The sequence below is a fragment of the Bos indicus x Bos taurus genome, chromosome 21, assembly GCF_003369695.1.
Source record: "Bos indicus x Bos taurus breed Angus x Brahman F1 hybrid chromosome 21, Bos_hybrid_MaternalHap_v2.0, whole genome shotgun sequence".
Lineage (NCBI taxonomy): Eukaryota > Metazoa > Chordata > Mammalia > Artiodactyla > Bovidae > Bos > Bos indicus x Bos taurus.
In genome coordinates this window covers 42,163,177-42,180,738 of record NC_040096.1, presented here as the reverse complement: position 1 = coordinate 42,180,738, position 17,562 = coordinate 42,163,177, and the positions used below count along the sequence as shown (strand labels likewise).

The 17,562-nt window shown below is 38.2% G+C and overlaps 1 protein-coding gene across 4 annotated transcripts in view; it reads right to left on the bottom strand.

Annotated features, from left to right (window-relative positions):
* Window positions 1–17,562, bottom strand: part of NUBPL (nucleotide binding protein like) — a 408,788-nt gene that overhangs the window by 215,500 nt on the left and 175,726 nt on the right. For all 4 annotated transcript variants that reach the window (XM_027520975.1, XM_027520977.1, XM_027520976.1 and 1 more), the window contains exon 7: window positions 11,154–11,247. In XM_027520975.1, coding sequence (XP_027376776.1) covers window positions 11,154–11,247 — 94 coding nt within the window. The remainder of the gene's footprint in view (window positions 1–11,153; window positions 11,248–17,562) is intronic.

The following is a 17,562-nucleotide window of genomic DNA, read 5'->3' as shown; positions in this document are numbered from 1 at the left end:
TTCAGGCAGACAGTCAGTAAAAATTCCTGACTGTCACCAGCCTCTGGGTATTTCTCCATCCCTTGTTGGTTTCCTGATTGTTGCCCACACCTCGGTAACTAATCCCTTCATTAAACTCACTCTGTTAATTCTTTTTAAAGTGTGTCACCTCTTTCCAGCTAGGACCCTGACTAATACAGCACCTTAATATGAGTCACTAAAACTCTCTAGTCTCTCAAAAAACAAAAATATGCTTCACAGATTTCATGAGAGGCATAAATTCTTCACTTAATTCCAAGAGTCAGTCATCTAACAAAGCAAGAAAAATATTTTAGGCAACATCTATTAGAATTCAAATAGTAACATGGTGCCTATATTTTCAGACTTTCAAGGAACTTATAATGTTTCTCAAAGAAATATTAATCCTCTTCCATTATGGAGAGCAGTTAAGTGTTCGATAATTCCCAAGAGTACATCACTATGGATTAAAACAAAAACAACAACACTACAAGTCAACACTGGAATATACCCAACTCAATATATGGCACCAACTAATTTACAACAAGACAAACAGCAAGCAAAAACTCAGCAAACTGTGCAACAAAAAAAAATAAGAAAAATAACACAACAAAATTGTCACTGATAACTCTGGCTTCTCCTTTTGACAGGTTCAACAAGACAAGAGCAAATGCAAGGACTATAATTGATTATTTCTCACCCTCTATTCTGTCCCCTTTCCCTCTAGAAATTACTACAGCTACTAGATATTTGCAGTATATAATGATTCAGTAGTCCACGGAAGCTCAAATTTAAATCATTAGCTACTAATACTGCTGCCAACACATTTATCACTATTTTTGCTACACAACACTCTTAACAAATAAGAGGAGGATTTTTTTCTTTAAAGTTTCCTCTTATAATGAGCTTGTCATCTATCCTATGGAACAAAATGGAACACATAATAAGACTTGCTAATTAGCACTCGGAAAGAAGATCTTTTACTTGTACAGGTCTGTCTCCATAAATTTTGCAAAATGATGTCTCTTTACAAGCATAAAACACAATTTCATTCTCAACAGGGGTTGGAGAAATGCAAAGTTCATATAAAGATTCCTAATTCACAACATTTCACACACCCCCAAAAAAAACTCTTCTAAAGTATTCAAGTAGTTTCTAAAAATGACTATACATTTATATAGAGCTTTTATGGTCATTATCTCATTTGCTCCTTCTAAGTCTATGGGGTAGGCAGGTATTCCACACATAAAGATAATCACATAGTTAGTCCCTTGCCAAATGTCCCTGCAAGTAAATAAAAGAATTTCTTATTACCTTACAATGGAGCAGCACTAGTGACTCTCATCAGTAATTTTATACAGAGCCTGTTGTTGTTATCGCTGTTTAGTCACTAAGTTGATCTACTCTTTTGCAACCCCTTGTCTGTTGGATTTCCCAAGCAAGAATACTGGAGTGGGTTGCTATTTCCTTCTCCAGGAGATCTTCCTGACCCAGGAATCGAACCTGCATCTCCTGCATTACAGGTTTACCTGATTCTTTACCCCTGAGCCACTTGGGAAGCCCATAATACAGAGCCTGCATGTAACCAAATAACAAGTGCCCATATGTATACTATTATCCCAGACACCAAAGAAAAGTTAGTATCAAAAGATATCAACTAACCACAAGTATGTTATACATAACACAAGAAAAAAGATAGCATAAAGAAATCCCTAAAATGAAATTGTTTTTCCCTCAAAGGAAGAATTAAATAAAATCTATGTTGCTTTTGAACTGTGATATTGGAGAAGATTCTTGGGAATCGCTTAGACTGCCAAGAGATCAAACCAGTCCATCCTAAAGGAAATCAGTCCTGAATATTCATTGGAGGGGCTGATTCTGAAGCTGAAACTTCAATATTTTGGCCACCTGATGCAAAGAACTGACTCATTGGAAAAGACCCTGATGCTGGGAAAGACTGAAGCAGGAGAAGAAGGGGACAACAGAGGATGAGATGGTTGGATGGCATCACCAACTCAATGGACATAAGTTTGCACAAGCTCTAGGAGTTGGTGATAGACAGGGAAGCCTGGTGTGCTGCAGTCCATGGGATCACAAAGAGTCGGACACGACTGAACAGCTGAACTGACTGATGTTTTTAAAGGTAATGCTTTAACTGATACACAGAAAAGAGCTCCCAGGTAAAAGCAGCTGGGTTAGGAGAGATCGCAGGAATGAGTTAGATAAGGGGACACATAAACAGTGACAACTAGTCAACTAACTTTGTCATTTATTCGATCAATATTAATTGCATAAGCCATTGCCCAAGGTACTCTAAGAAATACTATAATAAGTGGGGAAAAAATCATTGCATTCAAGCAGCTTACCGCCTAGTTGGTAAGATAATACCAACACAGATAAAACACTCATTCACTGATCAACATTTCCTGAGTGATTACAGGAAGGCACTGAGTTCGGCCCTGCAAGAAACACAAAGATGAATGAAGCAGAGGCTTTACTCTCCAGAGTGTAACAGTCTGGTAGAGAAGATAACACAGTTATGTAAGTTTTGAACAGAGAACATAAGAAGTGCTATAGAAATCGTTCAAATAAAATGCTATGTGAATTCCAAAGAGGGATAAAGGGTTCCTAACTGGGAGACTGGGGGAAAATGGCAAGTAGTAGCCATTAGAATAAAAAGTAAGCAGGACCAGGGTACCCAGTGAATGGGAAAGGAAGACATTCTAAGTGAGGGTCAACTGTGTCTTATATTAGAGAAAGTAAAGGTAGGAAAGAAGGGCAATGGGTATGTAAGGTTTAGGGGGAGTATCCCAGGTTATACGAAGGAGTTTAGTGGGAAAGAAAAGGAAGTCGAATCATAGCAGGGCTCAAATGAGAGTTGTAAAAGCTTCTGTGGTTTGTGGGATATGGGACATAAGAAAAAGTAGAACACAGAGTATCCTAAAAGAGTTCTAAAGTCAATGATAAGAAAAAAGGAAAATGAGGTTCATAATTAGAGACAGATAATTCAGGTAGGTCTAGAAGGGCAGACATGATTCTGTCAGGCTGTTCCAGATTATATGAAGTGATGAAAGCCATGATTCAAGCCAGGCCAGTAAGTCTTTGGTTGGTGCCCTTCCCTCTAAATCCTGGGAACTGGCTCAATTTTAGTATTTACTTAGAAATGTTAGCTGTGAAATGACCGTGGCCTGAATAAAACTACACTTCGGGACCTAAGCCTGTAAGAAATATACATATACAGAGACAATCACCAATGCACGTGTCCCCTCAACATCCCCTCATATCCTTTCTGGTGTGTTTCTGATATGTCCTGCTTGCTCTGTTTTTCTCATTATAAAATTAAGACATGTTCACTATAGAAAATCTAGTCTTCTCACTGCTATTAACTTTAACATTGACATAATAAACCATTATTGTATTAACACCAACAGCTGCAATTCTATACTGAGAGCCAGTGTGCCTGGAAACCAGCCAAAGGCCCATGACCAGTATGACCAGCCCCAAAGACAACACTAGTCTGCCCAAGAATGATTTGGAGGTCTCCTAGGGCTTCCCTGGTGACTCAGACGGTAAAGAGTCTGCCTGCAACGTGGGAGACCTGGGTTCCATCCCTGGGTCAGGAAGATCCCCTAGAGAAGGAAATGGCTACCCACTCCATTTTGCTTGCCTAGGAAATCCCACGAACAGAGGAGCTTGGCAGGCTGCAGTTCATGGGGTTGCAAAGGGTTGGACATAACTGAGCGACTAATACTACTTTCCTAAAGCCCAAAGGAGACTGCTTCTAGACTGCCTTCAGGTCTTCCCTAGGATGTATAAAGAGGCCCAAAGCAATCTTTCAGGAGTCAGAAACAAACAAGCAAAAGCCTTGAATGCAGGAGACACCAATCTAGACCACTGGTTGGATACTCACCACATAGGGTGCACGGGTTTAGGCATATTCACAGACAAGTTTATTTTTATTAGAGATAACCTAGATTAGAATATTTACAGCCTAAATGGGTTAAATGGACTAGAACTAAACTTAGTAAATCCATCAGTCAAATATTGCTGGGTTTTCTACTAGGGCAGCATGATGTAGAGCTTGACAGTATAAGCTTTAAAGTCAATCAGAACTAATACAAACCTCTGCTATGACTCATTGTAACTGTGTGGTCTTGAGAAAGTTACTTAACCCTTCAAAAATTTAAGAAAATAGACATAATATAACACCTGTGATCCTCAAATAAAAAACTAACACATGGAAAACTGTCATTAAGTGGCAGTTTGTTAATAACAGCCAATCATCCTGGTATCTGTTTACACAGAAATGTATTGTCTTTAAAGAATGAGTGTTTTCTCAGAAAAGGAAACCATAAACCAAATGAAAAGACAATCTATGGATTGGGAGACAATATTTGCAACTGATACAACTGACAAGAGCTTAACTGTCAAAACGTATAAACAGCTTATACAACTCAACAACAAAAAACCAAATAACCCTATTTAAAAATGGGCAAAAGACCTAAACAGACATTTTTCCAAAGAAAACAAACAGATGGCCAACAGGGGCATGGAAAGGATGCTCAAACTGCTAATTATTAGAGAAATGCAAATCAAAATTACAATGAGATACCACCTCACACCAGTCAGAAGGTCCATTATTGAAAAATCTACCAATAACAAATGCTGGAGAGGATGTGGAGAAAAAAGGGCACCCTCTTATACTGTTGGTGGGAACGTGAGTTGGTGAAGCCACTATTAAAACCAGTATGGAGGTTTCTCAAAAAGCTAAAAATAAAGTTGCCATATGATCCAGCAATCCTACTCAGGCCTATATCCAGAAGAAACTATAGTTCAAAGATATATGCGCTATGTTCACAACAGCACTATTTACAATAGTCAAGACATGGAAACAGCCTAAATGTCCATCAACAGATGAATGGATTAAGAAGATGTGAGATATATATATATATATTATATATTATATATATATGCAGGAGTTAATAGTCAGCCACCTGTTGCTCTGGCTAAGCCATGAGAAAATCACCATGGGAAAAGAATAAAAGCAAAATACAGCAATACAGCATAACCCAAATAAAAGTACATTGGGTTGATCAGTTGGGGTTGTCATGCCCTGCTAAGCTAAGGAAAAACATAGTGTGGACCTTGGAACACTGGGTCAGAGCAAGTCCAGAACGCTGCCTGTGCACACACTAAGATGTTTTCCCAAGGCATATGCGGGTCTATGACCTCCAGCTAGGTGATACCCCTTGTACAAAAAATAACAAAGATAGTTTAAAGTAATCAATAAAATGGGAGACGTGACTGGGAACACAGGAGGCTGACTTCATTGCAACACAACAGATACTTTCTGCTTGCCAAGACACTAAATAAAAGTGATGTGGCTCCAAGGAACAGGGCTCTTGATCTAAGAGGTCTTGAGTCCACCGGTCCCATCTTTAAACCTTTAACTCTGTCTCTCTTTTTTTTAAATTTTATTTTATTTTTAAACTTTACAATATTGTATTGGTTTTGCCAAATATCAAAATGAATCCACCACAGGTATACATGTGTTCCCCATCCTCAACCCTCCTCCCTCCTCCCTCCCCATACCATCCCTCTGGGTCATCCCAGTGCACCAGCCCCAAGCATCCAGTATCGTGCATCGAACCTGGACTGGCGACTTAACTCTGTCTCTAGTTTCTTTTTCCCAAACTGCGTCAACCACTTTCGATCCCTACCTGCTGTGCTGGCTATACACACACACACAGATATATACACTCAGTGGTTTTAGTCATGTATGCCAGGCTCCTCTGTCCATGATATTTTTCCAGCAAGAATACTGGAGTGGGTTGTCATTTCTTTCTCCTACATACACATACACACACACACACACACACACACACACATATAGGGGTTCCTGGGTGGCTCAGTGGTAGAGAATCTGCTACCAGTGTAGGAGACACAGAAGAGGTGGGTCAATCCCTGAGTCTGAAAGATTCCCTGGTGGAAGAAATGGCAATCCACTCCAGTATTCTTGTCTTGAAAATCCCATGGTCAGAGAAGCCTGGAAGGCTACAGTCCATGAGGTCACAGTCAGTCAGACGTGACTGAAGCAACTTAACATGTGTGTGTATATATATATATATATATATATATATGAGTATTACTCAGCCATAAAAAAGAATGAAATAATGCCATTTGAAGCTACATGGATGGACCTTGAGATTATCATACTAAGCAAAGTAAATCAGAAAAAGAAAGACAAATACCATATGATATCACCCATATGTGGAGTCTAAAACACAACACAAACAAACATATTTACAAAAGAAAAACAGACTCACAGACATAGAGAATAGCTGGTGGTTGCCAAGGGGAAAGCGGGATGTGGAAGGGATGGAGTAGGGGAGTTTGGGGTTAGCAGATGCAAACGACTATATGTAGATCAACAAGATCCTACTGTACAGCACAGGAAACTACATTCAATATTCTGTGGTAAACCACAACAGAAAAGAATATGAAAAAGAACATATGTATGTGTATAAGTGAATCACTCTGCTGTACAGCAGAAACTAATACAACATTGTAAACCATCTATACTTCAATTCTAAAAAAAAGAAAAAAGAATGAGTGCTTTCGACCTACTTTTTTTAAATTATAAAAATATGCACATTTGTTAAAGAAAATTTAGAAAATACCGATAAACGAGAATTTTAGTGTTATAGTCCAGATATAGCTAAGTTTCTGTATTTTTGAAAGCATCTTTACTACCTGGTCCGATTGTTTTTTTAATGGATCAGAATCGGGAAGTGAAATATACATTAATTTTCCATAACAGAATTATGGAACACTAGAATTTTCATTTTCAGATCTCTTTCCTGAGACAAGACAAGACAAACTAGGTGTGGCACGATCTTAAAATGCTCCCCAATGCACTGTTTATTCTTTAAACCTCATCTCCATGAGGTGTTCTACAAATCCCTTCAAACCTATAATCTCTTCTTCCTTTGATCCTCCGTGTGTGTGTGTGTGTGTGTGTGTGTGTGTGTGTGTGTGTTATTCACTCAGTTGTGTCCGACGCTTTGCGACCCCATGGATTGTAGCCTACCAGGCTCCTTTGTCCATGGGATTCTGCAGGCAAGAGAACTGGAGTGGGCTGCCATTCCTCCATACCATGGGGTTTATATCTCTCAGATTACTTCTTCGTACTCCATATTATAGCTATCCATGTTTCTTTTCTTACCCGCCACTCCCTCTCCTTGCCCTTCTCTTTGCTCTATCTCCTAAGACTGGGACTTCTAGTTTTCAAGTATAAGTGATATACAATAATATATACAGGTGTGTAATATAGTGAGTCACAATTTTTAAACTTTATGTTCCATTTATAGGTATTATAAAATATAATATCCTTGTAGCTTATATTATACATAATGTTTTGTATATCTTATTCCCTACCCTTATGCTGCCTCTCTCCACTTCCCTCCCTCAACTAGTAACTACTAGTTTGTTCTCTATATCTGTAAGTCTGTTTCTTTTTTGTTATATACACTAGTTTGTTGTATTTTTGGGATTCCACATAAAACTGATATTGTACAGTATTTGTCTTTCTCTGTCTGACTTCTTTCACTTAGCACAATACTCTCCAAGCCCATCCATGTTGTTGGAAATGGCAAGTTTTCATTGGTTTTTTTTGTTGTTGTTTTTTACAGCTGAGTAGTATTCCATTGTGTGTATGTGTGCACACATATGTATACATAGATATATATACATACTCACCACATCTTCTTTATCCATTCATCTATTGATAGCATTTAGGTTGCTTCCATATCTTGGCAATTGAAAATAATGTTGCTATGAACACTGGGGTGTGTTTGTCTTTTTGAATTAGTGTTTCCATTTCTCTCAGATATGTATCCAGGAGTGGAACTGCTGAGTTATATGGTAGTTCTATTTTCAGTTTTTTGAGAAACCTCCCTACCGTCTTCCCCAGTGGCTGTACCAATTTACATTCCCATCAACAGTGTACAAGGATTCAGATGGGACTTTTAACCTGAGGACAGTGAACCTTCTGAAATTATACATAAAAATTGTGTTTCTGTAGGTACAAATACATTTCCATTTATACATCAAATTATCAAAAAAAGGTCCACGAATCAAAAAAAGGTTTGGAACACTTGTCTATTATGGGAAAGACTTGATTTAACCATCCATGGATTCTGTACAGTGCTAAGTACCTACCTTCATATGGATAGTATTTGTTGCTTTGCAACCTCAACTATACTTCAATAAAAAATAAAAAGGGACAAAAGATAAATGAAAACAAAAACTTGAAGAAGAAGCAGCAGTAGCAACAGCAGCAGCAGCTACCTACTATGGAGTACAGCACAAACTGAGTTGATGAGTTTTTCCCAAAGGCAGATTTTAAGAATGACAACAAAATTAAGAAGGAAACACTGTTTCTTCATTTTAAAAAATAATTAAAGTTTATTATTAAATCATAAAATCAATGTTAGGTTTATGTTTAATGCAATCTTATAAATATGTTTTCCTCATTCTAGAATCATTCTCTCATCTTATTGTAAAAAATACTGTTTCTGAATGGTGCTTACCAGGGGCTAGGGGTAGGAGGGAATTCAGAGTTACTGTTTAATGGGTAAAGAGCTGCAGTTTGGGAAGATGAGAAAGCTCTGGAGATGGATGGTGGTGATGGCTGCACAATGTGAATGTACACAATGCTACTGAACCGTCATGCACATTTGACCAAAATTCTAAAAACATTGCTTTTTATTCATCTAACATACTGAAAAGCAGAGACATTACTTTGCCAACAAAGGTCCGTCTAGTCAAGGCTATGGTTTTTCCTGTGGTCATGTATGGATGTGAGAGTTGGACTGTGAAGAAGGCTGAGAGCCGAAGAATTGATGCTTTTGAACTGTGGTGTGCGATAAGACTCTTAAGAGTCCCCTGGACTGCAAGGAGATCCAACCAGTCCATTCTGAAGGAGATCAGCCCTGGGATTTCTTTGGAAGGAATGATGCTGAAGCTGAAACTCTAGTACTTTGACCACCTCATGCGAAGAGTTGACTCATTGGAAAAGACTCTGATGCTGGGAGGGATTGGGGGCAGAGGAGAAGGGGACGACAGAGGATGAGATGGCTGGATGGTATCACTGACTCGATGGACATTGAGTCTGAGTGAACTCTGGGAGTTGGTGATGGACAGGGAGGCCTGGCGTGCTGTGATTCATGGGGTCGCAAAGAGTCGGACACGACTGAGTGACTGAACTGAACTGAACATTAATTACCTATTACAGGGTAGACTCTTCATCAAAGGTAAGAAATAGAGATACTAGTTAAATTTTAGGATATTATAAAGAAATCCTCAAAGGAGAAGTAAATCTTAACCTCAATCTACACATTATTTGTTTTAGAGTATAAGCACAAATTAAACAGGGTGATATAATCATAAATCCTATCCAGATAGAGGGGCTATTATCTGAATAAACAAAGGAAAATTGCTTAGGGACATCCATTTATCTGTGTGAAGTAAATTAAACTTTTTCAAGGTACCAATTCACAACTCAGGGAATAAATAATAATTTAGCTCAACTTTATCAATATTATCCACATAAATAAGAGTTTTGGAATCTTGCAACAGGCATTTCAAAGTTCAAGGAGTACAACTTATTCAATAAACATTTAGCGATTACTCTTGGTATTTAAAAAATAAAAGTCCCAAAACTACTTTAAAAAGAAAAAAATACAGACTATTTAGAACTCTGACTACAGAAAGGACAAATTACTTTCCTGTTTTACTGCACTTTACTCCCATCTCATGCATTATAATTTGCCCCAACAAAGTAAAAGCCTCAGGCTCCAGAAAGGTTATAAATCTAATTAAAATATCAAAAGCAGTCATAATTATTAGTAATATCATAATGATATTTTCAAAGAATATATCAGATCAGATCAGATCAGATCAGTCGCTCAGTCGTGTCCGACTCTTTGCGACCCCATGAATCTCAGCACGCCAGGCCTCCCGGTCCATTACCAACTCCCGGAGTTCACCCAGACTCACGTCCATCGAGTCAGTGATGCCATCCAGCCATCTCATCCTCTGTCATCCCCTTCTCCTCCTGCCCCCAATCCCTCCCAGAATCAGGGTCTTTTCCAATGAGTCAACTCTTCGCATGAGGTGGCCAAAGTACTGGAGTTTCAGCTTCAGCATCATTCCTTCCAAAGAAATCCCAGGGCTGATCTCCTTCAGAATGGACTGGTTGGATCTCCTTGCAGTCCAAGGGACTCTCAAGAGTCTTCTCCAACACCACAGTTCAGAAACATCAATTCTTTGGCGCTTGGCCTTCTTCACAGTCCAACTCTCACATCCATTCATGACCACAGGAAGAATGTATATATATTATCAAATACCTAGTTTCTAAACTTTTTGGTGACTGTCCATGATAGCTCCTGGTTATTTATTACCAACAAATAACAGATTTGAAAAGACATTTTAAAATTCCATTATTTTCCTCAAAGTCTTATATGTATATAAGAGAGATTTACAGAGAGATTTACAACTATTTTTGCATTGGAATCCAGGAAAATCCTTAGAAACAGGTTCAATATAAAAGCTAATACTAATATTTAAATTCCATTGCATAAAAAGATATCCACTACCATACTGAAGTGTTATATATTTTGTATTTGATGTAAACAAACATGTTTATTGCTCTCAACTTTAACATTAACTAATTGGCAGGATATAAAATTTTCCCATAGTTGTATTTATTAAAAAGCCAAATTTTCCCAGTATTTATTCTTATTCAATATTCATTCAATAAATATTACTGAGTGCCTGCCACATATCAGGCACTATGCTGTAAGTGCTGAACAACTGTGAACCAAAAAGCCAGGTTTTAACTAAATAATACTTAAGCATTACTTCTTTTCTAAAACACAGACTAACATAACTACCTTTTCAAAGTGTCTTTCTTTATATTTTTGTTTGGCAGTTCTTTGCAACTTTTGTTCATGAATCTGATTTCTAAAGGTAAATTTATAAATGATAATGTTTTTAAGACACAAAAATGTTTGCCTGTCATAGAGTTTGTTTTACTGTATGACAATAACAAAACATCAAGGATAACACAAATTCCATTTAACTGTAAGAGTTACCTGAAATGGGAATATTCTGTGAGACTGATAACTGCACGTCTCCAGTTCCTGGTGGCATGTCAACAACCAGATAATCCAGTTGACCCCAATCTACCTAAAAGCCAAGATGACACAAATAATATCACTATAAAAACAAATGTGGTGAATAGTGATGTAAACAAAAAAATGAATTCATGACAAATCTAAAATAATAGATAGCTTTCACTTTCTAGAATAATGAAATAATAACAAATCTAAAATAAGATTACTAAGTGCCAGGGACTATGCTAAGGGCTGATATGGACGTATAAGAAACCATCTTTGCTTCTAGCAGAGCTTCTCTGACCAATAAGGTTAAGTTTTCAGATGATCCCACAAAACACACACAATACCATAATGATGATATCATTGCACAATGGACTTCGGGACCAATAATCTATTTTCACTGAGAACAGCCCTAATTTTACCTAAGGAGGTCTTAGCTTTTTGTCCTTCAAGTTTTTTTTTTGTGTGTGTGTGTGTAATAAAGTTTTATTAAAGTATAAAGGAGATAGACAAAGCTTCTGACATAGGCATCAGAAGTGGGTAGAAAGAGCACCCACTTGCTAGTGTTAGCAATGGAGTTATATACTCTCCAGTGAATTAAAAGAAATGTCTGGAGGTTGTAAAGACCTCACCAAACCTACTCCCATAATTTACATTTTAAGATAACAGGATTAGCCAGAAGGTTTAATCCAGAGATTGTCCTCAGGCAGGATACATAATCCTAAGGAATGTAGAGGGAAAAAAAGTTTGTCCTTTCTCCTGCCTCAAGCATTTCAGACCCCTCTCTCCTTGGGGACCCCTAGACTTCTTATCAACCTGCCTAGGAAATGACTCTTTCATTCCCCCCTTTTCTTTTAGGAGAATTGTGTTGCCAAGGGAAAGGGGTGTCATTTTCATTCCATAACTACTTCCTGCTGCTTAGGGGTGTGGTCCCTAAATTGTTGAGGCAACATATTCTCCTAACCCTCATATTGAGGGTCTCTGATGCAGCGGCCCCAAGTAATAGTTGGAGGAGCCTATGGCACTCGTAGGAGCTTGGACAACCACTTGTAAATTAAAAGCTTTTAGACGGTTAGAAAACCCCATTATACAGTTACAGACATAAGGCAAAACAGTCATTAAACCAAGTTAAAATCAAAATGAAAAGTCACATTATGTCCATAGATACGTCAGTCCATCTTAAGGTTGTTAGATGTCATCAGTTTAAGAAGAGGCATCACATGCGATTGTTGTTGAAGGTGTTTGCAGACTTGGAGAAAGTCTTTTCCTTGAAGTGGAGATGTCCACCACAGGAAGCCTTCCACTGATGAAGAGGGGAGCACCCCACAGACCCAGCAGTTAGACTGATTGTGAAATGCTGCGTAGGAGTGAACCCAGGATAGGAAGGAATTGTCTTGAGGATCAAACGGCAGACTCAGGATTTTTGGAGTCAGCAGAAGTAGGCTCACATAGATTATCAGGCCCATCTTTTGGCTCGTCCAGACAGTCCCATTATGGAAGTGGATCGGGAAGAAAGTGGCCAGGGGCTTCAATAAGCACGGAGTAAGTTGCCCCAGTATCATGTCCTGAAGAATCCTGGACGAGCCCCCAAGATGAAAGGTTGTTGCTGAATCACTCAAAGACACCGGGATTCTTGGCCTCTGGAGGAGAAGAATTCAATCTGGGGCCAGAGATGAGGCTTGATAGCTTGGAGCTTTTGTGTAATAAAGTTTTGTTAAAGTATAAAGGAGATAGAGAAAGCTTCTGACATAGACATCAGAAGAGGGTAGAAAGAGCACCCCAGAAGGGGGTAGAAAGAGCACTTTGTTTCCTGTATCAGATCCTACTAAAATTTTTAATGTTTATTATTTTTTCTTCATATAACACACTAATAATGAAAACTGAAACTTGATAAGAAAATTTTATAAATATAACTAGATTTCCAAACTATTAGCATTTGATTATTTCTTTTCAGTCACTTTTCTAAGTATCTATACCTAGAAAAATGTTCAGCCTCAATTAAATAGGTATCAAGGATACTTTGGGGCTTTCCTAGTGGTTCAGTTGGTTTTTAAAGAATCTGTCTGCAATGCAGGAGACCTGGGTTCGATCCTTGGCTCAGAAAGGTCCCCTGGAGAAGGAAATGGCAACACAATCCAGTATTCTTGCCTGGGAAATCCCATGGACAGAGGAGCATGGCAGGCAACAGTCCATGGGGTCCCAAGAGTCAGACACAACTTAGCGACTAAACCACCACCACCACCAAGGGTACTTCAAGCTCTTTTCTCCTTAAATGGTTCTTCCTTATGAATCCCCAGTTTCAGCAAATGGCTGTAAGGTCCTCTCAGTTGTCTAATACAAAGACTTGGGATCATACTTAACTTGTTCCCTTTCCCTCACCATTTATATTAAACTTTCTAAAAAATCTATGAAATGTATTCACTTCTCCTTCTGCATGGCCAAGAACCCAACATGAACCACAGTCATTTATCACCAAAATCTCCCAACCAATTTCCTTGTATCAGCATTGCCCATACAGTCTATTCTTAATACCACAGACAAAAATGATTTGATAGTGCAGTGTTTTTTTGTTTGTTTGTTTAAAACTCCTCCATTGCTTTTAGAATAAAGGCTGAGCTTAAGCTTTAGAACTTCTACCTGGTCTTCTTTACTTGCTAATTCCTCCTCATTCTTGAGGCTGCAGCTTGAAAATCACTTCCCATAAATTTCATTAAAGATTAGATATGCTGTTCCTATTATGTAGGAACAATTCTTCTAATCATTTGTTCATTCATTCAACCAACAAATGTTTACTGAGTGTCTACTCTATATCAGGCATTGAGCAAGGTAATTAATAATTGAATAGTATCATGGTCCCTAGTCTCACAGAATTTACAGTACAGAGGGAGAGAAATATTCAACACAAAATGATATAACCTGTGCAAAAAAGGTTAGTGAGAGAATTGAAAGATCAACATAGCTGAAGAGCAGTGCAAGAGGAAAGATGACATTCGTTTACTATCTTTTCAGTATCTATCTTCTCATGAAACTGTAGATGACTTAGAATATCTAACATAGAATGGACACATAGGAGACGCTCAAGTTTTCTTTCAAGGAATGGATGAATAAATACACACATGCAAATACTTAACATCTTTTAAAAAGGAAATGGAAATTATACTGTGTATCCTGCTTCTTAAAACTTAATAATGTGAAATAAGCCTTTTCCACAAAGTCAGATATTCTTAAAATATGATATTGGGTCTGATGGATTCGTTTATGTTTTAACACATTTTTTCAACATATATTTACTGAGAAAAGAAATGATTCCAGGCACTGTTCCAGGTGGTGAATAGACAGCAATGAAAAAAACAAAGTCCCAGCCACTAAGCAACTATAGTTTTAGTGAGGGAGACAGGTAGATAAACAGAAAGACAAAGAGTAAAAAGTACTACAAAGAAAACAAGCATCCCTTTCTATGCAGAATTACTTGGTTCCTGACTTGGATATATCCAGATCAAACAGCAAGAAACATTTTAAAAGTCTTCAATTTCTGAGTTTCAGAGAGCGGGCAGTAAGAGTTCAGACAGCTAAGAATTTATCAAAGGAGTTCTTTCAGTCTCTTTAGTTCCCAGGGTCAGATAGTGAGGAACACATGAAGAAGAGAGAAAAGGAATAGAATGTGGTGTAAGGGACTACCTTCGACAGGGTGGTCAGAGTCTGAAGTGAGAAAAATAGCATGCAATTCTTAGAAAGCATTCTAGGCAGAAGCAATGGCAAGTGGAAAGACCCTGAGATGGGGATACGCTTGGTACATTCACGGAATAGCTAGGAAGGCAGCACAGCCTTTCTAAAACAGCACTCCTCCAACCATCAGTCTCTTTCCTTCTCTGAATGTGTTTTTCTTGAAAACATTTATCAATATCTGACATTATATACTGACATGTCTTTTAGGAATTCTATGATATTTCTCAATCACAAGTATTTGATACTGATTACATGACACATTTTAAGAGAATGATGAAATGATGAACATGAAGTAGTTCACTTTCAATATGGGGTTTCTTGGTTTGAAAACAGTTATCCCTAAGTTACCCATGGCCATCATCTATGAAACTATTTACAAGAAAGATAAAGGATACTTTTCATTTTACACCCTCTACACTGAAACTCCTAGTACTGGCAAACTGACAAGCCTCTTTGTTTCAGAGGACATCAAATGACTAGCGCCAACAATTTATAATTGTTGTTCCTTGGCATTTAATCATATTTATCACATTGGCTCCAATTTCTTACATCTTTAAAGAGAATTCCTATTATATTTCCAAGGAACTAAAAATACTACACTGTTAAGGCAATGAATTTCAAATGACTCTTAAACTGAATTCAAACTCTATGGGAAAAATAAAAAACCTGGCCCAGAACCTTCATCACACATAGTAGGCATTTCACCAAGGCTTGTAGACTTGAACTGAACTCAGTATCTGATTTCTAGTTTTATGGCATTCACTAATATATCAATATATGGCTATTGATGAATATATAATAATATAAAATAAACATAATTAACACATTATTGTTGTTCAGTCACTAAGTCATGTCTGACTTTTTGTGACCCCAATTAACAAATTATTATAATATTGAAATGAAATGTTAGTTGTTCAGTAATATCCAACTCTTTGCAACCCCATGGACTGGGGCTCACCAGTCTACTCTGTCGGGATTTCCCAGACAAGAATACTGGAGTGGGTTGCCATTTCCTTCTCCAGGGGATCTTCCTAACCCAGGGATCGAACACAGGTCTCCTGCAGTGCAGACAGATTATTTACCAACTGAGCCACCAGGGAAGCTCTCAAGGAATACAATATTAATATATTAAAATATACTGTCTGCCAGAAAGTTCCAGTTCTCTTGTAAAAGAACTACCAAAGCATCGATTTTAGAATGATTTGGGGATTCTTTACATTCTATTCAGTGTGGATTTACTCACATAAATTATTCATTACTAAATGCAGGGAAATAAGTACTAGCAAAACACCCAGGCATCTAATTTGGTAAAACCCAGCAGCAGATCCTGGCTTCCCAGGAGACTTTATGGTAAAGAATCTGCCTGACGATGCAGGAGACGCAGATTTAATCCCTGGGTCGGGAAGATCCCCTGGAGAAGGGGATGGCAACCCACTCCAGTATTTTTGCCTGAAAAATCTCATTGACAGAGGAGCCTGGTGGGCTATAGTCCATGGGGTATCAAAGAGTCAGACATGACTTAGTAACAGAGCACACAGCACAGCAGAACACCCGGACTTTGTGTCATGGAGCACATACAACTTCGGTGGTCTTCTCTAAGAATAAGAATGCAAAGTCAGGAATGCAAAACTAGATACAAAAGTGAATATTTATTTAGAATGTAAAAGAAATCATCATAACATGCTAGCACCTTAGAGTTCCTTTCTCCGAGACCTCCTGAACACCAGAAATGCTTACACAGAAATTGTCCCTGACTGCAACCGGCTTCCGCTGTCCACTGAGAACATTCTACAACCCAAGACTGTGTGGAATCCTGAACTTAAGCTTCATTACCTTCAAGGTAACTCCACCTCTGGTAAAACCTTCTCAGCTGCCTCTCAGGCTCTAGACTTAAAAGATCCCAGTGGGACAGACTGAGTCAGTCTAGAAGTGGAGTTACCAAGGTGGTTCAGAGATGCCCTATGGATAAAGAGGCAGTGCTGCAGCAGAGAACCCAGTAATGCAGTTAGGGAGTCAAATAGGTGCATCGTATCTGAAGGGGCACATAAACAGCATAATAGGAGATTAAAAAAAAAAAAAAATCCAGTGTTCAGGGCAATTGAGAAGGATGGGATGTGGTACAGATTAGGAGCAACAGTTCAGACCTCAGTCTGCCAACAGAAGCTCTGTGCAAGATGTCTCTTTTACATAGTTATATGTAACTTTTAATTACCTCTAAAGTGTTTGAGATACAGGACTTTTGGAATCAAATCAGTCACTGAGCTTTGTCCAAAGTCCTTCAAATAACATTAGAACAGCTGTTTTTTCCTGTCTTATAAATATGCATTTGTATTTGCTAAAACAGCACATCTTATGGTATTGCTTTTTTAAATTGCTCTTTCTCTGTTATTAAGACAACCAACACTTGAAGGGTATGCCATCAGAAATAATTAATAGATCTCTGCTAAATTACTTTTATTTTTTGTCCTCATCTTACTATTTATCTTTTTTGTCAACCTTATTCAAGGAAAATATTTCAGTTAGCACCAACTGGGGTTCAGTTTGGTTCAGTCGCTCAGTCGTGTCCGACTCTTTGTGACCCCATGAATTGCAGCACACCAGGCCTCCCTGTCCATCACCAAATCCCGGAGTTCACCCAGACTCATGTCCATCGAGTCAG